The 25,438-nt window shown below is 40.0% G+C and overlaps 1 protein-coding gene across 5 annotated transcripts in view; it reads right to left on the reverse strand.

Moving 5' to 3' along the window:
• Positions 1 to 25,438, reverse strand: part of LOC136862759 (probable ATP-dependent RNA helicase DDX43) — a 272,457-nt gene that overhangs the window by 29,311 nt on the left and 217,708 nt on the right. For all 5 annotated transcript variants that reach the window (XM_067139022.2, XM_067139003.2, XM_067138995.2 and 2 more), the window contains exon 10: positions 7,214 to 7,455. In XM_067139022.2, coding sequence (XP_066995123.1) covers positions 7,214 to 7,455 — 242 coding nt within the window. The remainder of the gene's footprint in view (positions 1 to 7,213; positions 7,456 to 25,438) is intronic.

Below are 25,438 nucleotides of genomic sequence, written 5' to 3' on the forward strand. Positions count from 1 at the left end.
CTATCTGCATAGATTTAAAATCCAAGAGCATGCGACGTGTCGGTGTGGCGAAGAAACTCAAGTGTGGACCACATCCTATACGAGTGTGAATTATTAAAACACGAAAGGATAAACCTGAAGACAATTTAATCAACTCAGGAGGCCACTGGCCTACAAGCAAGAATGAACTTATAGACAAATACTAAAAGTTCTTTAAACTATTTGTAAAGTGCATCTTTTTTATAATCTGATGTAGGGCATATTTATGTCAAGAAAGAAGTAACATGATGTACCTAGGCTAAACACCTAAGCACCTAAGCAGAGGTGCCAACTTTGAAGTGAATTATCAGTAATCGCCCTCCGCCCCCAAGAAAAATTTCGACTCAAGTCCAAAGCATACTCCTTCCTTCTTGATAATGACACCCCTTTTGCCCTTCCCTCTAGCAATCTATCCAAAAGCATATCATATTACACAATAACATTTGCATGCAACCTGTTGGTTCTGTGATAAAACATTCCTTGTAGCTTGTTTCTCATGCAGCAGCTGCTTTTTAGTGTAGTTTTTCTTGAAACATCCTTCCGACTGTGATGACATTTTCGTTTTCTGAACCATAAGCGATACCAGTGCAGACGTGCTTAATGTAGGCCTCACTTCTTTCGCAATCTTTCTGTCAACTGTCACGTACACTTAACACAGCAAATACAACATTACTGAAGGATCTGTAGTGGAGAAGAGCAGCGCCTGAGCTCCTTCATTCACAATGAATTTTACAACACTTATGGGTAGTAAAAGGAAGTCACGATCGAATAAGTATTGTTGCCAACTCACAAGCATTGAAATAAAAATGATTTAGGAGAAAGGCTCTAAAGGACTGTGCATTTTTCCTTTTCTTTTGTTTCCGTCGAAAATTATTTTTTCGTGATAATGTAAGCTTTTCCGTGATAATTTCCCCTTTGACCGTAACTCCGTAATCGTGAGGTGAAATCCGTAATAATTACGGACAATCCATAATAGTTGGCACCTCTGGGAATAGGTAACATAATGAAAAGAAAAATGTAATCACAACTACAAAAAGAACACTAATGCATGTAGTATTACTTAACTTGCAATGGAGCATGCAGTTAATGAATATGTTAATATTAAAAAAAGTCATGTTGCCATTATGTTGCAAGGCTTTTCTCAGCTGTGAGTTACAAAATTAGGTCGTACAGCTGATAAAAGGAGGGCATATTCTGAAGAAAAAATCAAGAGCAATGAAAGACCAGTACAGAAAACAAACCCAAACGCCACGGCACTTAACGCCCTTTAAAGGGCCTTTGCCTGCCCAGCGACCGCTGCTCAGCCCGAAGGCCTGCAGATTACGAGGGGTTGTTTGGTCAGCAAGACGCATCCTCTTGGCCGTTATTCTGGGCTTTCGAGACTGGGGCCGCCATCTCACCGTCAGATAGCTCCTCAATTCTAATCACGTAGGCTGAGTAGACCTCAAACCAGCCTTCAGGTCGAGAGAAAAATCCCTGACCTGGCCGGGAATCGAACCTGGGGCCTCCGGGTGAGAGGCAGGCATGCTACCCCTACACCATGCGGCCAGCACAAAAAATAAAATTAAAAAAAATAATATATATATATATTTAAAAAAATCAAGATGATGGAGAGAGAACAATGTACAAAATGGGGGCACAAAAAAAAGGTGGAAAGAATATATAAAAATAACACACACAGTATAAGTTAGAGAGAGAACAAATATGTAAATAAGAAAATAAGTAATGGATAAACACAGAAATTGATTTAATTCTTAGGAGTTCTTGCGTATGATATCAGGCACTGCTTCATACAGTATAGCCATGTACAGGGTGGTGTACGAATAGTTGATACATTTGGAAAGCAAATATAAAGGGCAACTTATGTACTATGTTGTTCAAATTTCGCGCACACCTTCCCTGTTTCATGGAAATAACTGTAGGGGTGACACTGCTGCTTTGTCTCCGAATGCCTGCATTCCAGTGAGCTTTCTGCCATGGCCGACCACGGCCAACTCTCCATTCAGCAGTGCGCCAAAACAGTTATCTTTTATTGTAAATTAAAAAGTGTTACGGCGACACAAATTCAATTTCGAGCTGTATTTCAGACTACGTGGGCACTAGCAAGGAACACCCTCTTTCGGTTATACAGAAACGTTGAAGAACAAGGCAGTGTGAAGGAAGAAAAGTGACCACATGCACAGCAGTTTGGTCTATTGAAAACATCACTGCACTGAAGGTCGCCATGCAGTGCAGCCCACACAAGTCAACATGGCAAGCTTCAAGAGAAAGTGGAATACTGCGCCGTTCAGTTAGAAGAATGTTACACGGTAACCTTCAATTGTACACGCAAAAAATAACTGTACTACACAAGCTAACAGTTCTTCACAGGTAGAAGAGATTGCAGTACGTCTTATGGACTCAAAGATGAAGTACTGTTTAACACTGGGTTCTCTGATGAAGCCTATTTTCATCTCAACGGGGCAGTTAATAAACAAAATGTGCGGTTTTGGGCTACAGAAAAACCAGACATTATTAATGACAAAACCACATATGGCAAAAAAGTGAGTGTGTGGGTAGCTCTGTCAAGTCATGGGTTAACTGGACTATTTTACTTCAGTCAGACAGTTAATGCACAGTGATACAAGGGCATGCTGGAGAATGAATTCATGCCTCAACTTCTCGCTATAGAACTTCCTATTCATACGCAGTGGTTTATGCAAGATGGTGCAACACCTCACACAGCTAATGACGTTCTTGAGTTTTCGAGGGGAGTATTTGGTCATCATGTAATGTCTCATTGTTACCGACAGTACAACAATAATGGTGGATTATTCTGCCCTCCTTTAAGCCCAGATTTAAATCCTTGTGATCTTTTAATGGGACTATTTGAAAGAAAAACTCTTCGCTTCAAGACCTCAAAGCCGCATGGAATATGCATGCTCGGATTGTGCAGCTCTGCAGTGAAATTCATGAAGACCTGTGCTGCAAAGTCGTCAGAAACATGTGCGCACTTGTCTCGAAGAGGTTGTCCGCCGCAGTGGAGGCCGCATTGTACGTGATATTGTGAAATGAATTTCTAGGGTCCAAGCTACCTGTGTCTAAAATTTCATTAGTGTTCTGTGAAAAATAAAGTTGTTATTCTTTAATTAAATGTGTCAACTATTCGTGTGTGCCCTGTATATACAGTAATGTCACACTGAGCGAACCATCTGGTAATCAGGAAAGTATGAATTTGGAAAAACAAAAGAGAGACAATAAAGGGAGAGGGAAAAATACTACCAATCCAGACCTTTAATGGCTGGCAACCAGGTTTTGCTTAACTGATAACCAGTATCCCTGTTAAAACCATTGGGATATTTTTTGCATATTTCCACTCTTCTTGTATGATCCAGACTAGTGTGTTTTATATGGGTATGAACTCTGACATCTTGGAACACATCATCATTATCCAAAGATACAGCGAGCTTAGCTCCTGGCTACTTTGAAGACATGACCTTGGGTTGGTCATGGATACCAAGGTGATTCATAAGTTACTGCCTCACAACATCAACTACTGGTCCTTGATCTCTACCTTAAGATCAATCTATGACCCTGTGTCCGCCAACTGGTCCAGAGATCAATGGTGACTGCCGGAAATGGGAACTCTCTTACTTTTCTTACCTCCCATGCTTCTGCTATTGATGACCAGTCTGTTGAGGCCCTCTGGACAAGACGTGCAACAATGTCTATTTGCAGTATAGCTAGAGAGATTCTATGGGTTACTAAAGCTGGGTGCCTGTTCATTAACAAGCAAGTATTGTTGTGGAATGAAGAACTTTACGAGGTCACAATGTTGAAGAAAGCAGCATTTAAAAAATGGCATGCTCACAAGCAGCTTCTGATAGGCTGAAATCGCTAGCAAAACAGAGACAATGCCGAATTATACAATGGGTAGGCAAAATAAAACTGGCCTCAAAAATATTTACAATAGGATTAACACAGGATTGACCATTGTTGATGAACATCACAGAAGATGCTGGAAATAGCCACATCTTAAGAAATGAAAAACTGAGGATCCAAATGTCCTGACTTCACTTCACTCACAAACCACCAGCAAAACTCGACACGTGAAGGTTCGCCTGGATGCTTTAATGCATGCACAACAGTAAATTTGTAAGGATACAGATGCAGGTCCTTTTAATGTTTCCATATGACTATCTCTTAATTCCCACTTGCACAGATAAATGGAATTGACATTTTGTCGGACTTTGTTCCAGGCTTTCATTCACTCAACCAAGGTTTTCTGGTATTCGAACTCTTTTCGGATAGTTATGGATTTTATTCTCTACAGAGCCTGTTTCATGCCATTATGCCATTAAGTTTTGCATAGCAGACTTTTCTGGAAGCTTTGCCAAAACACTTCCAGTCTTAAACTCTTGCGCAAACAGTTCCGTACAGGTTTTCCATGAATCGTGCTTCACACAACGCTCGACAATGAACACGTGCTGTTTTATCGTGAGCACCATTTTGTGTTGCAATCAACTGGTCACTAAACACATCTGTTCTTCTCACTCACACGTAATGACACAGTGACGCACTCGGGGCGAGCATGCGGAAAATGCACACATGCATACATTTGACGGCAACAGACTGGTGCATTGAAATCACTGTTTCCAGCATTCCCTGTGATGGGCAGTTCTTAGTTCTCCTGTTCATTAACAAGGGTCAATTCTGCATCAGTCTTACACATATCTCCTGGGCCAGTTTTATTTTGCCCACCCTGTATTTATTTTGTTAAGAAGGAAGCTATACTTTCCAGTGTCAACTCGGTTATATACTAATATTACACTATAACATACCTGTAAAAAAATCAAACAAGGAATAAACTTATTTAAGAGATGCCATTCATCAAATGCTCTGAGTTGCCAAACATACTTCAATGCTAGAGGGAGTATTTTCAAACAATATGCCATGAAGAATGATATTTGTTTAAAGGGGTCTAACAGCTATGCCATCGGCCCCTAATGGTACAAAATGAAACGATAATTAGAACTTCAAAATGTATCCACGGAGTAGAATCTAAAACAAATCATGATGAAAAACGACCACGAATCCAAAACGATCAGTGGATCCAATTTGCAATACCTTATTTTCTGAGATGATACTTGCTGACCAAAGGTGTTCAAAATCCAGGTCACCAGCCTGCCATAATGGTACTAATCACTGGTAAAGTAGACCCATGGTGTTCCTCATATAGCGGTACTACTCACAGGAAATGCAGATCCATGGTGTTCCTCACATGGTGATACTAATCACAGGCAATGCGCAGACCCAGGGTGTTCTTCACATAGTGGTACTAATGATAGGTAACTTAGACCCATGGTATTCCTCACAAAGTGGTATGAATCACTGGTAGTGTAAACCCACGATGCTCCTCCCTGAATGGTACTAATCACAGAGCCATGGTGTTCCTCACATAGTGCTACTAATGGCTGGTAACGTCAACTCGTGGTGTTCCTCACATAATGGTACTAATCACAGATAATCTCATGGTTCCAAACCTATCATCCCTTGGTCGTCCCTTTTAGTTGCCTCTTACGACAGGCAGGGGATACCATGGGTGTATTCATGTGCATCCCCCACCCACAGGGGGTTTTGCAAAGAATTTCTGTATCCTCCAATAATAACTGGAGAAAGCTATTCGGAAGGTGAGAAGTAGAGCTGCTGGGCCTGGCAATACTCCAGTCGAAGCATGGAAACAGCTTGGTCGTCAAGTCATGAATGAGTTGACAGAACTCATCAAGGGACCATTACCGACTACGCTGCCCTTCAAGAGTGGATAACTAGTATCATGGTACCAATGTGGATGGGCAAGGGTGATGTCACCTAGTGTTCCAACTACCGTCCGATATGGTTGCTGGGTCACCCAATGATGTTTGAACGCACAATTGCGTTTTGACTTCAACAAAATGTCTCTATTAGTCCCAACCAGAGAGAGAGAGAGAGAGAGTGTGAGTGAAGGGCTGTGGGACAATAGATACTATCTACACTGTTCCCTTATTTCTGGGGTGACACCGTGAGGAGAACAGGCTAATTCACATGGCGTTTCTGAATCTTGAGATGGCCTTTGACAGCTTGTCACGTGATCTCTTCTGACACTATCCACTTGACAGTGTCCGTGAAGAACATGTACAATAGATTCAGCTCCTCGACTCATATGTTAACCATGTACAGAATAGTGGAATTTAAGTCTCAAATTCAGGTCATTTAACTCGATGAGTGTTTAAAAGCCATGAAGAAGGAACTATAAACTGATACTATAATATTTTACTCATATTCACGTGACATTCTTCATTAAATTTAGTGTTAATTGTATGTTACGTCAACATTAGATCATATGACCAGCTGAGGATGACCTCTAAAGTGGTCGAAACTGGTCCTGTATACTGATAAGACAAAAAGTACCAATTAGGTGGAAGCTTCCTATCTTTACATTTGTGAAAAACTCAGGCCCCCAAGAACGGCAGCTAACTGTGCTAACCGTTACACTGGCGGATATTCTTAACTACATATAGCACGACCGATGCGTGCTTTGATTGCGTAAGTCGGACACGAAACTATTCACCTATTTGTACGACGTGATCAGAGCTGCATTAGGCCTACGCTACCGAGGGGACATTTCTTAACTACGAAACACAGACGTACCACATGACTTTGACTCGTGGTTTCATTGCGCGGGGCATACAGACGAAACTATTCACAAATTTGTGTGATGCCATCTGAGCTGCAGTAAGGCTAGTACCCGCTTCGAAGCGGAATAGTCATTCTTCTCTGACAAATTATGTTGGAATGGGGGTCTTGTATGAGATTTTTTTTTTTCATTTTTTCATTTTTTCATTTTCTTGTCCCAATAAGTCAGGAGGGTTCTAATACGCGAGGGGGTCTAATACACAAGTAAATACGGTACTTTATGCATAAAATTTTTGCTCCCCTTTATTACTAACACCGCATAAACATTCATAAAAATTGAGTACATCCTAACATTCACTTCTAGAACAGTCGAATGACAAGAGGACTGTAATATTAGTAACCAATATATGCAATTAAAGAATGAACAACTAGTCTAGATGGTGTGTGCCTCTTAAAATATCTATTACCATGACAGTTACAGGAAATGAACTATGACAATTCTTCTCATCACACCAATTAACTTAGCATAAGAAAGATTACTCACGTAATATCTGTAATATCAATTCCTCTTGATGCAACATCGGTTGCGATAAGTATTTTAACATATCCAGATTTGAGGTCTTCAAGTGCTTGCTCTCGATCACATTGTTCTCTATCTCCATGAATGCTCTGACACATGTAGCCTTGCAGAACAAGATCGCTAGTGATATCATCAGCCCGAATTTTCTTTCCTACAAAAACTATCACCTTATCATCAGGCTCCATATTGTTAAGGAACTCGTACAACTGAAAACAACAAAATTAAATTCAAATAAGCAAATATAAGAATCCATGGAAGACAGTACGAAATAATGTAGGTATCTGTGAGAAATGACAGTTCAGTTAATCATTGATCACACTAATTACATAGGTCAAGCAGGGCTTAGGTCATTTGTGGACACTATTTATTCCACAAATCATCCTGGCGTATGTCTGAAGTTGAAGAGGGGAAAGAAGACATGCAAATTAATCCTCGAAATGTCAATCATTTTTATCCAATCACCTTTTCTACATATTTCTGTTCAAAACACACTTAAATTTGTACCAGAACTAGGCAACTACACCTTAACCAACCATGTGGAAAGTTTCATCTTAATTTGAGAGGCAGTCTAGAAGAAAAAAATGGGTGAAAGTTTATTTTAAGTGACTACTGTTTTGTAAATGTAGATTAGCTCAAAATTCTGTGCAACATGTGCACCACAAACTGGAAAGAATCAATAGTATTCCAATAATACAAATGAGAGGACGATCTAAGTATTCATGAATATGAATACTGGTGTTATTTACACTCTGAAGATAAGTGTGTTACTCTCTATAAAGAACATTTTTGTGATATCATTCCCATGTTGATTAATTGTAATTGTAATAAATTAAAGTAAAGAATTCTAGGAAATGACCCACACTATCTCGCCATTGGTCAAGACTATCACGCCATCAGGGACGCCAACTTAGCGCGAAAAGTGGAGGACAGAAATCAAGTAATATCTCCGTGATCGCCGAACGATATGAGATCAGAATACGACACGTGAATGTGTATCGCCAGTTTATTAAGTGGGATGAATTCAGAGATCCAAATCCACCTGCAAATGCCGATTTAGGATAACCAACCCCCCTTCCTCTGGAGTGAACGCAATTAACCCACGCGCGAAACCAGGTCGACCATATATACTAGGGAGTCGAGCTTCACATCAACCAGTCGTTTGAAGTAATTTGATACGGTGACACGGTGACTATGTAACTCAGTGCCAGGAAACGCATTATAGATTCTGTTAAAGTTGAAAGTACGTTAGTAGTCATGAAGGTGAAGACGAACGGTGATAATTATTCAGAATATCGAGTGTAAATTATCAGTATCACTGTATGTGAAAATAATATATTTCTCAACATTTCATGTGTTGGAATTTAAAGGATCGACGGAATGCTGATAGTACTTTTTGAAGGCACTCTTCAGAGCCTGAAATAAATATTTCATGATAGACGGTGTAACAATTATTGTAGCAGGGAATTGTAGGAGCGAGGCGATCACAAGATGGCCTCGCATACATCAGGAAGTGCCGGATAAAGAACGCGATACGCGCCGGTTCGAATGAAACGACACTTCGTCGTAATGTGTCACAACTTGTTCGGGCTCAAGGAAGAATATATTGTGCAAGTGTAATGGGTCTAGAGGCACCTATAAGTGTTTTTTTATTCTTGTATAAATTATTGTAAATTCTCTAGTAAGGTGTTAATCATGGGTAATCGCCCAGAAGTGTTTTGTTGTGTTAATTTTATAAAGTGCGATATGATGTACGAGTAAATTACCATGGGGCCATGAGGCTTCTCATCCGCTATGAGACAATGGAATTCTACATAGGAATGAGTACACAAATTTAATATTTGGGGATGTTATCGCGACAAAACGGGATTCAGTATAGATTAATCATGGTTACTTAACATGGATCGCTTGCCGAATCCATGATTTTTGAGATAGATGGACGAACTAATTTATATTAAAGTAATTATGGGTTAGATTAATTAATTATTTGTTTGTTGTATATAATGTAAATATGGGATATTTCTTTCAATTAATGTATGCTGTTTGTGAATACTTTGATTTAAGTTCATTTCAAGTGTTAGATTTCTTTTTGTGCTAACCCATTTATTTGATTTTCAATCACTGCGGTGATTATTTGTATGTTAGTATGAATATTTGTTACCAGACAGCCAGATTATGAAAGTGCCAGAGTGTAAAATTTGTGTTGCGTACAGAAGGTAATAATAATAATAATAATAATAATAATAATAATAATAATAATAATAATATTTTGTGCTCTTGCAAGTTAAAGTATAATAATAATAATAATAATAATAATAATAATAATAATAATAATAATGACAGTGCTTCGTGAGATGGCTATTGCAAATAATAATCAATGTGGAGATGACATGTAGCGTTAAAGAATTTAATTCAGGCAGCAACTTTGATTTTTACGTAAATTGTTGATTTCACGTTTTGGAATCTGTAATTACCATAACAATTTGTTTAGAAGTGATAGAGGCATGTGTATAGGATGGCCACGTTATGTTGAAAGCCCAGAGTGGTTTGAGCCCATATTTAGAGTTGGAAGTCATGAGGGACTAAATTCAGGCATGAAGTAAAATTGAGCCGTACTGTTTGTAATGATGAAATAGATGAATCTCAAGGCCTAAGATGATATAAAATGCCGATTCCAGTGTTATGAGTGGCAGAATCCATGCACCGAGGATTAATTTATGAATTAAATGTTTGAAGAGTTCCAATGAAAAAAAAATGGACTTCAAATGAATTGGAAGGAATAGTTTAGCAATTGCCGGCATTGGAAGTATTTGCCCAACCGCGATGTGCCATAGGTTGTGAGATGTGTCTTGGGAGGACATGTGTCCCCATAAAATTAACGGCAGTACGAAACTGAAGGTGCGGTCCCAAATACCGTGTTGTCCCGACCGATATAAAGCAGATCTTGGTGGTTCATAACGGGATTTAACATATGTGACTGAATTCTAAAGAGTGGAAATTAAAACACAAAACTTTCCATTTTTAATAATAATAATAATAATAATAATAATAATAATAATAATAATAATAATAATAATAATGACTGACACACAAGATTCTCACTTACATAGAACATCTAAAAAATATTCCATGGGTACTAGAAGTGAAGAAGGATCTGGAAAAAGCCCAGATAAACCCAAATGACACCGCGTACAGAAACCTTTATAGGAAAAAAATTAATGGATGGAAAGTGCAACCAGAGAACGAAGTGAAAAAGAAAACTGGAGCAAAGTGGACAGAAGAACGAAAAAGGATCCACGGAGAAAGGATGAGAGCTGTTTGGCAACTCAGAAAACAGAATCGTTAGAGCTTTGCGTGATCCATTGGGTCCATACGCAAATAATAATAATAATAATAATAATAATAATAATAATAATAATAATAATAATAACATCAAGCCAGCTCCCAGAGAGCTCATTGTGGAACAGGGAAAAATCAAGCAGGTGGAAAAGTTTAAGTACTTAGGTGAGTGGATAGTACCTAACAACTCTGAGAAAGAAGCAATCATGTACAGAATCAACAAGATGGAGATGGCATATCAGCTGACTAGGAATGTCTACAACAAAAGATCAGTGTCCATCAACGCCAAGCTTAGGCATTATTGTTCGGTTGTATGCCCGGAAACACTGTACGCAGCAGAATGCCTTGCAATGAACAGAAAAGGTCTGATGGAGAAGCTAGAAGCTAAAGAAAGAAAAATCCTGAGAAAGATTCTTGGACCAATCAAAGAAAATGGTGAGTACAGGAGACGACACAACAGCGATCTGTACCAGCATATGGAGAGGATAATGGACACGATTCGGAAAAGGAGGATTCATTTTTATGGCCATATAGCATGCATGAGCACACAGAGACAGACCAATAGGATCTTTTCCTACTTTCTTAACAAGAAAACCAAGGGACCCTGGTTTATCAAAGTTGAAAAATACCTTCAGGAAATAGGAATCACACTCGAAGACATCCAGAAACGTGTTCCTCTCCAGAAAAAGCTCCAGGGATACAAGAGGTTCCAAGAAAGGCCAAAGTTGAAAACAGGCAAGAAGTGGACTGATGAAAGAAAGGAGGCTCACAGAACGAGAATGCGCGAGTACTGGGGAAGAATTAAAGCTCAAGGATGCAAACGGTTGAAATAACGTGGTCCACAGCAGGCCGAAACGAAGAAAGAAAGAAAGAAAGAAAGAATAATAATAATAATAATAAAAAGTTGAAGAAACAGAAGAAGAACTTGAAATAGTATTTTGAGAATAATAATTATGATGAAAGGAAATTAAGATATTTAATGGACAATGATTCAGTGTTACGAATATAATAATAATAATAATAATAATAATAAATATGATAATAATTTATTATGAAACTGATCATTAATTTGTGTGGATAAATTACGAGGAAGAACGACCCTTCGTTTGAAACGTCGGCAAGGGTTGGCATATAACCATCCCGGATGATAAATGATAATAATCAAATGTAGGATTATAATTGAAATTAACGATAATAATAAAATAATTGATGGTAATCATAGAATATGATAATGATCAGATATAGGATGATAATGATAATTATTTAATAATCATAGGAAGATATGATAGGGACAATCGTCATGTGTCGAACTGGTCGGAACCAGATGTTGGGTTTCCACGTGGGAGATTGTTAGCGGTAGATGCGAAATAACCCACGAACGGCACGTCTTCATTGTCAGAGCATAGTAATGAACCTTTCCGTACGTCTTGTCATATTGACAAAAGTAAATATTGAGATAAGCTTTGAGTTAATGAGCTATACCTGGCATGTTTGTGAATCTGGAAATATAGGCTAGAGTTTGTCCGTACTATAAATTCCCGTTTTAAATACGATAACATTTCCACGGTGGGGGTCCGGCTCAGCAGAATGTACATACCGGAAGTGACTCATGTCCAACGGAACGTGGAGATGACAGTAAATAGTTATTATCATGCCTTCGTCTCCGAAAGAAGATCTCCAGCGGTGAAACGTCCACTCATACGGATGTGGATTCGATCCCCAGTAACCAATGGGGTGAATTCACCAAATATTTTACACTACCAGAGTAGTGAGGTGAATCCAAGTATTGCATCATTTCTTTTTCAGGATGGAATTTTCCCAATGTAATAATTGTCATCATGTGCAGTTTGTAAAATAAGTCAATAAATTGCTCCTCATTGCAATTTCAATAGGAAACAGTTTCCATATCTTTTTATTGTAGTTAGTCCAGTATGTGCATGAAATTTAAGTTGTCACTTCCCAGTCCTATTGTGGAGTCTATAATTTGTATCCATGAACGAGCCGTCCCCCATTACCTTAATTTGCATGCCCTGTTCATCCCTGTGTTCATTTGGTGCGCCTATATATATTTTTATTGTTTTTTTGATTATAAATTTTTAACGTCTTATACGAACTGATCACCCCTGAGATTAAGGCTAGTCTGGGACTCAGGAGGTGAGCGGGTGCACTATGGTCTTATTTTTCTTCATTGTCCTGACCATTATAAGTTTGTGATTGTTGAGCAGTGATTTGTCTTGTGGTACTGAGGTATACCAGTTGACTATAGTAATATTGCCAAGAGATCTGCAAACAGGCTGAACTAGCTGCTCAGCTTCACTTTTGCCACTTTTATCAACCTTATAAAGCCCTTCAGGTTGTTTACCTAAATATACTTCCACCTTATAGGTGTAGAATGTTCTGGCATCTACCATGGAAAATACTTTAGACATTTTTTCTCGCTTATTTACAATATATAGCCTGAAGGAACGACTGCAAAAGCCCTCTAACATCTCGTCAATTGCAAGATGTTCACTAAGTGAATAATAATTCATGCATTTAGATACAAGTCCTCAAAATTATTTCCAATGTGTGTTAACTTATCAACTCTGAACCCACAACCCTGATCATTGATATTACCAAATCTAAGTGCACATAACATAAACCGACATCTTATTCTGGACACTGCAAAGCAAAAAGCTTCAAACACCAGTCCCATCTGTGGCTGACAGGTACCTCAAGATTAAATGAATTAATGTGTGTACATCTGCCAAATACAGAAGACCAATTAATGTTTGCGTTAGTAGTATCGCAGGATCGGTCATAGTTAGGCTGTTTTTTTTCAATCCATAAACTGGTAGGCTATATGTTACAAGTTACTCAAGTACAGCTGCTTTTTTTTTTCTTTCTTTTTTTTCTGCTAGCGCCTTACCATTGCACTAACACAAAGGTTTTTGGTGAGGGAGGGATGGGAAAGCGATAGGATTGAGAAGGTCACAGATGTGGCCTTCATTAAGGAACAGTCCCAGCATTTGCATGGAGTGGTGTAGGGGTAGCATGCCTGCCTCTTACCCAGAGGCCCCGGGTTCTATTTCCGGCCAGGTCAAGGATTTTTACCTGGACCTGAGCGCTGGTTCGAGGTCCACTCAGCCTTGTATTGCAAGTTGTCCACTTCATGACTGTATCGATGAGTATAATAAACAAGTATAATTAAAGAACCACCTAATAGATACTTTATTTTTTGCGTTGGGCAAAATTATACATTATCACTCACAGAACATGTTTCGACCACTTAGTGGTCATCATCAGCTGTATAACAGCTAAGTGGTCGAAACATATTCAACTGTGAGTGAAAATGTATATTTAATTTTGCCGAACGCAAAAAATAAAGTATCGATTAGGTGGTTCTTTAATTATACTTGTTGTCCACTCAGCCTACGTGGTTAGAATTGAGGAGCTATCTGACGGTGAGATAGCGGCCCCAGTCTAGAAAGCCAAGAATAACGGCCGAGAGGATTTGACGTGCTGACCACGACACCTCGTAATCTGCAGGCCTTCGGGCTGAGCAGCGGTCGCTTGGTAAGCCAAGGCCCTTCAAGGGCTGTAGTGCTATGGGGTTTGGTTTGATAAATGAGAATGTTTTACTATACCAGTATCCTGTTTTTTTTTTTTTGAATGACCTGTTTTATGTAATAAAAGAGTATTCCACCTTGTTTTAGTGTCTTACCAATCAGATATGGTAGTTGATGAGGGACTGTGGAAGGAATGCCTATAAAATGTTCAGATTCGCTGGACTCATTGGTTTCTTTATTATGTGCATGTGCTCATCATCGTAAGTCTGGGCATCATCAAATGGCACACAATCAGAATCGTCATCAACAAACAAATAGTGTCTTGCAGTATTCTGTTCTTGTTGAAGAGCATGGTTCACCGATTCTTCTTTTTCTACACTCCAGAGAAGTTGATCAATTCTTTCTTGTTCCTTAGGATTCATGTCCTCTATAAGAGTTAACACAATCTGCAGAATAAAATATTTGGACTCGTATGCACACAGCATAATACAAAAGAACAAAACAAAACAAATTTACTAGCACGCGGAAGAAAAGACCGGGACTTCTGTCGAGTTCAGAATTTCCTGCTCCTGACAACAATGGACACTAAATTTAAATGAACTGTTACTGCACTAGTGCTGCCAACAGTCCAATGAAGGATAAGAGGACCAAAAGCATGGTCAGATTTAAGCTCCTTGCAAGTTATGGAAGAAAAAAGTGAATATACGGCTGAATATACAGCTGAAAATACAGCGCAGCGAGTCCTCAAGGGTAAAAGGTTATCTTTTGCCATTTTGGGTCTTTTGCTCAAATCCAAGCAACAGGCTTATTACTTTTTGTCAACAAATTTTAGTAAAATAATTAAGTAGTAGTAATCCTTTAAATATGTTTAAGAGATCAGATATGCTTTACTCTGACGCAGTGTTTTTCCTATGGGTGAGTGTGTGCTCATTTGACGTGTGTGGGTTGAGATCAGTAGCCAGAAAGAAATCCATAGGATAATAATGGAATTTTAAGAAGTGAAATACCAAATTATGAAAGGAGGTACAGCAGAAACCCATAAACCCAATCTAATATCAACTAAGAGGGTTTATAAATCTCATTTTATGCCGTATTGGCTCAACACTACTAAGGTTAAGTTATAAGTAGGTTCCCACCTTCCAATACTTATCAATTTCTATATAATAGTTTTATTAATTACATGATGTAAACCAGCTTAATCTCTATGACATGTTTTGTTCCGATTATGGAACATCTTCAGCTAAAAGATTTAAAGACATGTGATAGTTATGATACAAAAGCTAAAAGGTTTGACAAAATGGCACGAAAACTTGTTGAAATTTTAACCAACATGAATGAACATTTTATTTTATCATCACAACTATCCTATGCGTCTTTTTATAACTGTTAGGTTCTTCAGTCAGCCAAAAATAATTTTGAAAAAATAAATTCATAAACTGAGTTGTATTACGAGGTTAAGAGTTTTGGACGGACAAATGAAGAAGGGAAAGAATGAAGCAAGATAGAAAGAGGAAAAGACCATTCCAGCAGTCACAAAAAAGGCCAAAGTAAGAAGCAGTGTTCTACAAACCTACAATTCAGTAATAAATATTATTACCTAAAAATAAAAACTTCATGTCAAAACAGATGCGGATTGACTCGATTAGCGAGGTTAAGTAACAAAATCCACAAATCACACACCAGAAGAGAAAAACACAAAATTCATGTCAAGTGAGATCAAGTAACTAACACACAAACTGCACACCAGAAGAGAAACATAGAATTTCGTGTCAACGCGAACCGGGATTAAATCACGAAGAATACACAAAGGCAACATACACACAATGGCACCTGGTAAAAACAACTGCAACGACTGAAAAAAAGACTATCAAAGATTAAGAACAGGCAATCTTGTGCAACGGAAAGTGCATGACCATGTATATAGAGTGCACAGGTGTCTCCATATCGGTGTATATCATGTTAAAATCAAAAAAGAACAATTTCTTCTGGCTCTGTCCCAAGTGTACACATCAATTCGTCGCATATGGCATTAACGTAGCACCACCAGAAGAAGACGTAACAGGATGCGCTGTCCTGGAAAATAAACAAATGTGCTCTAAAATACAGAATGGCGTAAATGAAATTAAATCAACCATCGACAACCTCAGCGAATCACTGCTAAGCAAACTAGCACTCATGCTGGAAGTGCAATTGAAACAATCGGAAATAATGACGGACCAGCTGAAATCTACTATCACCCAGCAAACATCAATAGGCAAGGATTCCACAACTGCGGGCAAGCAACCGTACTCGGGAATAACTCAAAACCATACACAAGAGGCGTGAAACACACAAAACAACACTCATAGCCCGACCTAAAGACAAAACCACAAAAGAGCAAACTGGCAGCATGCTACGAGCAACCACGGACACACAGGGCACTGGGCACAAACGTAACCATTGCGGTACAGGAACAGGAAAAAACAACCTGAGAGTCGCCGAAAAACTAGCATGGTTCTACGTTGGAAGACTAGACCTCACCACTAGAGATGAAGACACAAAGAGCCACCTCGCAGAAAGCGGCATAAAGGACGTTCGAGAAATCACGCCCTTAAACTCCAAAGGACAGAACAAAGCCTACAGGCTTACAGTCCCATTCTCCGAAAAGGAAACCATGGAGGACCCATCGTTCTGGCCTGAGAGGGTAACTTTCCGCCCCTACAAGTTCCAACAGTGAACCAACCAACCCGACTGTCAACACCAGCTCAACACTCGACCACGCCAATGGCGCAGCACCCAACACAGACAGAACTTGCGCATCAATCCAAACGATGCTATGGAACGTTAAAGGACTCAGAACGCTACTCTCTAGAGATACAATCACAAATTGGGACACATACGACATCGTAATGCTTACAGAGACCCTTGCCACAGAGGGAATTGATATCCAGGAATTCTACGGCACCTGTAACATTGCAAAACAAGGAAGCAGAGGACGCCCCGAAGGGGAGGGGGGGTCCAGTTGCTACGTCAAACCACATTTGCAACCAACACGAGTAGTTTTCAAAGCACAGTTCACAATGTCACTATCTACTCAACTCATCAACATAATAATAGCCTATTTCAATCCAAATATTGATGCAGAAACCATTATAGACAGCTTAGGAGGAGCCATCGAAGCATTCAATGACAAGCCCCTCCTTGTGGCCAGGGACTTCAACTGCCGGACTGACAAAAGAAGCATCAAAACTGACAATGTTATAGACTTCCTAATAGACAATGGGCTGAGACTAGTCAACACAGGAGACAAGTATACATACATAGGACATAACGGGAAAAGTACAAAAGACCTGGTAATCCTCAATAATCAAGGGATTGACCAAGTGAAGCAGAGGATCGCACTCAAAAATCCAATCGGGAAACGCCTACCAGTCAAGACCTCCCACTGCATAGGTTTAGACGCAAACATGGAAGTTCCGGAATTACCAACAAGATTCTCGAGAAGACTAGACATGAACCTATAGGAGGTACACAAAAGAGCCATACCGGGAATAAAAACAATGATCGAACTGGGAGACATTGAAGAAGTCACGGCAAAACTTCAGCAAATTCTACTGGCCTCAACTACTAAACCAAACACCCAGAGAACGGCCGAGAAATGGTTCGACAAAGAATGCTACATTGCAACACAGGAAACTCTGGAATACCTCCACAAAGCCAGATCCAGTAGCAGCCAATACTAGCTACAAAAATATGCTGAGGCGAGGAAAACATACAAAGAAACACTAAGAATGAAAAAGAAAAACCACAAACTACTAGAAGAGAAAAAGCTGATCGAGGAAGCAGAGGAAAACCCCCCACCAAATCCTGAAAGCAAGCAAGTCAAGACAGAAAACCTCTATAATAAGCCCGCAGCAGTGGACGGAACACTTCCGAGAACTTCATGGGAACGCATCTTCGAACGAGTTTGAAAAATACAGACATGAACATACACTCCAACCACTTACAATCGATGAAGTATGGAGAATTATCCAAGAATCCAATGACAAAAAGGCAGCACGCCCGGATGGAGTGTACAACGAGCACATCAAGGCCATGGCAGCGGACCCTGTAAGGGTTTTTTTTTTGCTTTACGTTGCACCGACACAGATATGTCTTATAGCGACGATGGGATAGGAAAGGCCTAGGAATGGGAAGGAAGCGGCCGTGGCCTTAATTAAGGTACAGCCCCAGCATTTGCCTGGTTTGAAAATGGAAAACCATTTTCAGGGCTGCCGACAGTGGGGTTCGAATCCACTCTTTCCCGATTACTGGATACTGGCCGTACTTAAGCGACTGCACCTATCGAGCTCGGTCACTGTAAGTGTACTGACGCTACTGTTCAATTAATGCCTGAGAAGCAAGAGGATCCTGAAGATATGGAGACAGGCCAACCTAATCACACTGTACAAAGGCAAAGGCAACAGGGATGATCCCAGGTCATACTGAGGAATCGCCCTGGAGTGCAATATCTTCAAAATGTTCTCAAAGGCTATCCTGGCCCGCATCAGAACAAGAATAATGCAAGAGATACCACCCAACCAATACGGATTCATGGACGGCAAATCGACACAAGCCATAGGGAAAGTAACAAACGAAACAGACACCGCACTAGCACAACCATCCACACTACTGTACACTATATTCATCGACTATCAAAAGGCCTTCAACAGCATCGTCAGGAAGATACTAATAGGAAAACTGGAAGCAACACTAACCAACTTGCAGCATGAATTGGAAATCATAAAAGTTATACTCAACATAAACTACGTGAAAATCCACGATGGGACAACAATCTCAGCACCTATAACACAGACCAAAGGGGTACTCCAAGGAGACCCTATGAGCCCGGTATTGTTCAACCTGATGACAGCCGACATCGCAAGTGCAACAGAGCCAGCAGGGATCAATCTTGTAATGTATGCCGACGACATGGCTCTGCTATCAAGAGATCCCACTGCAATCCAGAAGGCATTCAACAACCTAAAAGAATAGGCAGACAAATACTCTTTAAGTATCAATAGTGAGAAAACAAAAGTGATGAAATTTAGAAGAGGAAGACTGGCAAAAGACTACGTTTTCTCAAACGGCGGGGACCAGCTTGAAATAGTACCATCATTCAAGTACGTAGGTATCAGGCTACAGACCACAGGAGCAACTTACACACTACATGTCAAAGAAAGAACAATAGCAGCACCTAGAGCAATGTTCGAAATCCCCAAGCCCCAGAATCTATCGGTGAAAACGGCCGTGGCATTTTTCAAAGTCTAAGTTGCCCCGGTAGCCACGTACGGTATACAGTTAATCTGGCAAAAACTAACCACAGCAAATCTAAAAAGGATTGAAAATATCAAAGCCAGATACCTCAAGCGGATCCTCCAACCATCAAAATATACAAAGAACAGACTGGTGTACACCCTGGTGGATGAGCCGTTCTTCCTAGAGGACATAAAAACCTCCTTCAACCTTCCCGACACCGAAGCATCCGCGCAGTTCTGGAAGAAAGACAACGAAAAGCCCAGCAAATCCCGGAAGAATTCTATGAAACAGAGGCAGTGAGAAACAATGAATGGAAGGGGCCAGGCTACAACCTACGCCACACCTTTATCTGATTTGCCTCCACGGGTTCCATGGAAAAGTACGCCAAACCGCTGGATACCACGAACCAAACGAAGAATCTACCTGCCAGGTCTGTGGTGGAAAATGCCCCAAGTACCACCACATCAACTGCACCGCAAGAACAATATCCATTACCGCACTCGCTAAAGACTGGTAAAGAAGAACTGCATGTACCTACAAGCGGACAAGGCATGTTCAACAGTGTGTTACAAATTAGACAAACAGAAGACTTTTCCATCACTGTGCCCTGCAATATGCTGTTACCTCTACTACAGTGGTAACACAAAACAAGGCACAAACAGAGTTAAAAGGGGAAGGTAAGAGCAAACTACACAATATAAGAAATCACTACACACTCGGAAAAACAGTAGCTGGCATTACGCGGATCTCCAACCAAACATGTACGTAAATATCAGTAGGGCCAACTAGTGAACAATAAACCGGGAAGGTGAAAAAGGCTGGGAACCTACCAAAGGCATGGACATGGCTTAGATAGCGGATTCCGAAAATAAATCGCCGTGATCCTTGGATTTGAAAAATATTATTTACAAAATAATTTTACGAATACATTCCAAATACAATTCCAAGTTACGAGCTATAAGTTCAGTGATATACATAGCTTATTTTGTAGCAGTGTAAATTCAAGTTTCAAATCAACTATACATCTAGTTACCAATGCAGTTGTACAATGCAATTTACAGTGATGTGAAACAGGTTATCCAAAATCTAGCGTACCTCAAGTGGTACAGAACTACCAGAGGCAAACCTCAAGGGAAATATTAAACTACAATTTCCATATTTTAGTGAAACAAGAAATGGGAATGCCTTGGAAACAAACAGGTAAGCCCAGCTGAAAAACTAAGGCGTCATAAGTAACTAATTTGGTGAATCTAGGCGAGGTTAGGGCAGACTCCTGTATGAAAAGCAAATCAGAACATTACAGAAATTTTAGCAGGAACGGAATTCAAGAGTGCTTACCCGAGGAGAATGCCATCCCGGAAACCGGGGGACGTCAACCTGATAGGCTGCTCGCAGACAGGTAGACCAAGACCGACAGAATTCGGGATACAGAATTCATTCAAACACTGCCTCGCTCACTATATATAGGAATTTCCGGCCTTGGAGCAGCCAATTAGCGTACACAAGTTCCCTATCGCCACCTAGACTCACCAATCACAACCTTACTTTCGATCGAGAACTTTGACTAACATTCTAAAATATGCCTGATCGCGAATGTCGTATTTCCAGAACAGTCAGAAATATTTTCTAGAATACATTACCCACAAAACAACACACCCTGTTCCATAATTCATGTAACTTTCTGGATCCTTCCAGGAAATATAGAACAGAATTCTACTATTTACAAATGCACACGTCACCAATCTTACACAGTACAGGTTAGGTCATTACGTTATATTATGCTCTACAAATAACAGTACAGGTTAGGTCATAATAAATAAAACCTCATATTGTACTTCACAAACAAGGTCTTAAAAAAAAAAAAAAAACAACACTTTCCACTTGCACTACATAGTTCACTTGTGACAATGCGATCTCAATAGTGTGTCACAAATTAGACAAGCAAATGGCCTCTCATCACTGTGCGTTACAATATGTGACTGAAGAAGAGCTCAGTCCTAAATGTCCTCTCAGAGATGGAACACAAGAACAGACGAACACCACTGTACGGACATGCTTACAAACTGAACGCTAGGATAGTCGTCTCCTATTATGATCAGCAAACGCACTTAGGCCATCTCTCCCTTAAAAGCAAAAGCCACCCCACAAGTGAAACAATGGAATAGCCTTACTATCATTATGACTATCAATGCGTCTCTTAAGGAAAACAAAAGCTTAAATGCACTCCCACAAATAGAAAAACCAAAGGGGCCTACCCCCGCTATGTGTAACGCTACACGACCAAAGAGAGGATTTCAGGTAAAGGAGCTCCAAAGGAGTTTTATAAGAGGTCCCACAGACGGAACGGAAGTCGATCCCCACTACGACTGCTAGTGAGTACCTGACAATGACTATTTGACTGTGTACACTGTTACTCTATGGAATTTAATTACCTATGTAACCTAACCATGGTGTATTATTGTGTGTATGGCCATTGGCTGCAATAAATTATTATAAATTCATAAACTATCTGAAAAAGAAAACGTATGGCAACAGAATTATACCAAAAAAAAAAAAAGAAACAATTTAATTAAAATAGAATGACCGCTGTGTGGCAGAGATTTTATACATCTCCTACAAGGATTTATCGGGCTGTGGAAAGTTTTTAAAATCATCGTACCTACCACAGAAAACCTGGTTCAGGCTGTACTAGATTCACTTCTGCCTTGCAAGATCGCTTTTTGAGGCTACAAGTGTCAAGGAACCGACATCTTATACACAGTGATTGAGGTTCTGAGTAGTATGATGCAGGTCCACAATGTATGAGCTAGAACACAGAGGGAGGCTCCGTGAGGCAATCTTAACCTCTAAAAAACCAGCCAGAGGCCCAGCACTTCCGCCGCAGCACCAGAGAGACAGTCTTCTTTTTGCACAGCTGCATAAACATTGGATTGAGGATCAGTGGGGATATGTCCTCTTCAGTGACGAGTTCAGATTCAACCTGAGGTCACCTGATGGAAAAACTAGGGTGTGGAGAAGGGTAGGAGAACGCTTTTCCCCCCTGTATCTTTGCCGAGATTACACTGTTTGGAGAAGGATCTGTGATGATGTGGGGTGGCATAATGTCAGATAACCGTACCAATCTCTTACTTACTGAGAATGGCTAGCTCATGGCTCAAAGGTACTTTAAGGAGATTCTTATTGATCATGTAATGACATTTGCATTAACTTTCGATGAAAATTTTGTGCTTGTGCACGATAATGCAAGATCCTATGCTACTCACGGTGTCATTGAGTTTCTTCGGGAGGTCAACATTTCCACTCTGGACTGGCCAGCCAGGAATCCAGACCTCAACCCTACCGAGCATATGAGGGACGTGATTGGTCGTTGCATTCAGTACCAAGTTTTCAACAGTCTGGTTGAACTAAAGGAAGCAGTGCAAGAAGAATAAGAGAAGATACCACAATGGGACAGTGCTTGATCAGGAGCATGACTAGATCTAATTTCTCCCGAGTTATCCACTGATTCTTACTTGGTCATATATCTCTTCCTAACTTGTCTTCAGCAGCCCTACTATAGAGCGTTCCAACCTTAAATTGCAGTACAGCGTAGATGGAGCACGCTGTTGCGAAATAGACTCGAAGATCACGCTCGAGTGTGACTCAAACAAGGCGCCACAATTCCACATTTTTCGTTTGTAATTTTGTAATTTTAAGTTCATTCATTCATTCATTCATTCATGAATTAATATTTGTAGGATGGTAAAATAAATACAACATGCCTTAATCATTGGCGTTGCTTTCAGACATTGGACGTACACTTCTATCCTTTCTGCAAGGCCTGATTTACCCGCCTTGGATGAACCGGGTTCGGGAGATGAACTTGAGGATGATCCGGATGATGAAGAAAGTCGTATTAAAAAATTTTCATTGTCGACATCGTCCTGTAATTCGGTTGCTTTCCACAAATCTCTTTCATTTTTCTTTACTTCATTCACGTAATTTGCCCAATTGTCTTCTGTTTTTATGGCATAAAAATGTTAGTTCAGCATTTGGAACAAAACCATGTTCATTGCCCGCGTGGAATAAGGCAAATCACGGTCCTCGGCTTTTCGGTAACCTAAGTCCCGAACTCACCCCTTCAATGGCGGTCTGCCGTGCACTTTTCACTGTCGTATCCTTCAATTATTTTGTCACTGTCTGCCCAATATTTACCCACGATTCAACTGTGTAAATTATAGCTTTATTTTGTGCCCTCAAACATTTTATCTCCCTGAGGTATCTGTGCCTCCAATTAATAATTTCATCGGTTTCAGTGAAAGCTGCTTTATTACCCCGTCTTAAACAACAGAAACCTATATCATGTAAGAAGCGATACAACGTAGTTTTGGAAAATCGTGGCAAAGAATCTTCTCCATTTACCCGACTCAAAATCACTTTCAATGTCGGTGGTATGTTAGCAAATAAAAGAAAGTGAACCACCCTACGCACTCCACTTCGCACATTTTCATCATATTTAATTTCCCTTGCATTTTTCTGCCGTCCTTCCTTCCTTCCTTTTTTTTTTTTAATTTGCGGGAGTTCGCAAAGGACCACGTGTGTATTCCATCCTTATAGCATAGATTGTTCTTTCGGAACAACCTGTAGCTTTAGCTGTTTCACTGACTGCACTGCTCATATTCATAGTCTTTAAAAGATAATCCAGGCATTATAATAGTGCGTTCTTTTCCCCTGAGTTTACCTACGGAACAATTCTTTTTAATTTGACGATCCATTGTACATCCTTCTGCACTTTTTCTTCGAACTAAGAACACCCCGCACGAGCACGAACTGACAACTACACAGACTACACAAACACAACAAACACAATCCATTTGTCCTCAAGAACTATACATTTATCACTGATCGTGTCCGGTTCCATGGCTAAATGGTTAGCGTGCTGGCCTTTGGTCCAGAGGGTTCGATTCCCAGCCGGGTCGGGGATTTTAACCTTCATTGGTTAATTCCAATGGCTCGGGGGCTGGGTGTGTGTGCCGTCTTCAGCATTAGAATTCATCACAGGTAGGGCCACATTCGTATAGATGCGCAGATCGCCTACGTGGAGTCAACTCGAAACACCTGCACTCGGCCTCTTCGGAGGCCACACACCATTAAATATTTTATATATATATCACTGATCTTATAACACTGATTAAATGAACACCACTGCACACGGCTGTCAGTATATTTAAAAGCTCAGCCAGCTGAGTCACTCGTGAAACGTAAACAAACGAGACGTTCTCCCTGTCATAAATTAAGAGATAACGAGATAAGGACTTGAGGTATGATTTAAAAATAACTTCCATATCCGAAGACCGTTTGCTTTGCTTTAACCACGCCATGTACTTCTGCACTTTTTCTTCGAAATTAGATCCCCACGCACGAGCACGAACTCACGAACCACACAAACGAAACACACTTTCCCTCAAGAATTGTACATATGTCACTGATATGTATTTAATCACTATTATACATACTACTGACGAAATGAGCACTGCACTGCATGCGACTGTTTGGAAATGTTAAAAAGCGCATGTTTGGGAGATCACTACCATACTGGTACTTCAGCCAGCCAGACAGACAGCCAGCCAGCCAGCCAGCCAGCCAGCTAGCTACCCACCCAAGTCACGCGCGAAACCAAAATTCAAGGAGATATTCTTCCTGTCACAAATTAAGAACTAAGCAAGATAAGAACTTCAGGATTGTTTTAAAAATAACTTCCATATCTGAAGACCATTTGCCTCGCTTGACCCCCCATGCGAATTCAACAGGAAAGACGCTGGTCAGCGACTGACTTTTTCATGCCTGCACATAATATTCCCTGAACATGACTGAAAATAACTCATATAGTGCATTTTTTTATCATTTAAATTTAAAAATAAATTTATCTACATCGAGCTGAAATGTTTCGTTACCAGCAGTGAAAAAATTAGGAAAAACTCTGAATATAAAATAGGAGTTATGACATGATAAGTTCTATGCAATGAAGATTTTGCATTTGGCAAAACTT

This window comes from Anabrus simplex, chromosome 1, assembly GCF_040414725.1.
Source record: "Anabrus simplex isolate iqAnaSimp1 chromosome 1, ASM4041472v1, whole genome shotgun sequence".
NCBI classification, from domain to species: Eukaryota; Metazoa; Arthropoda; class Insecta; order Orthoptera; family Tettigoniidae; genus Anabrus; species Anabrus simplex.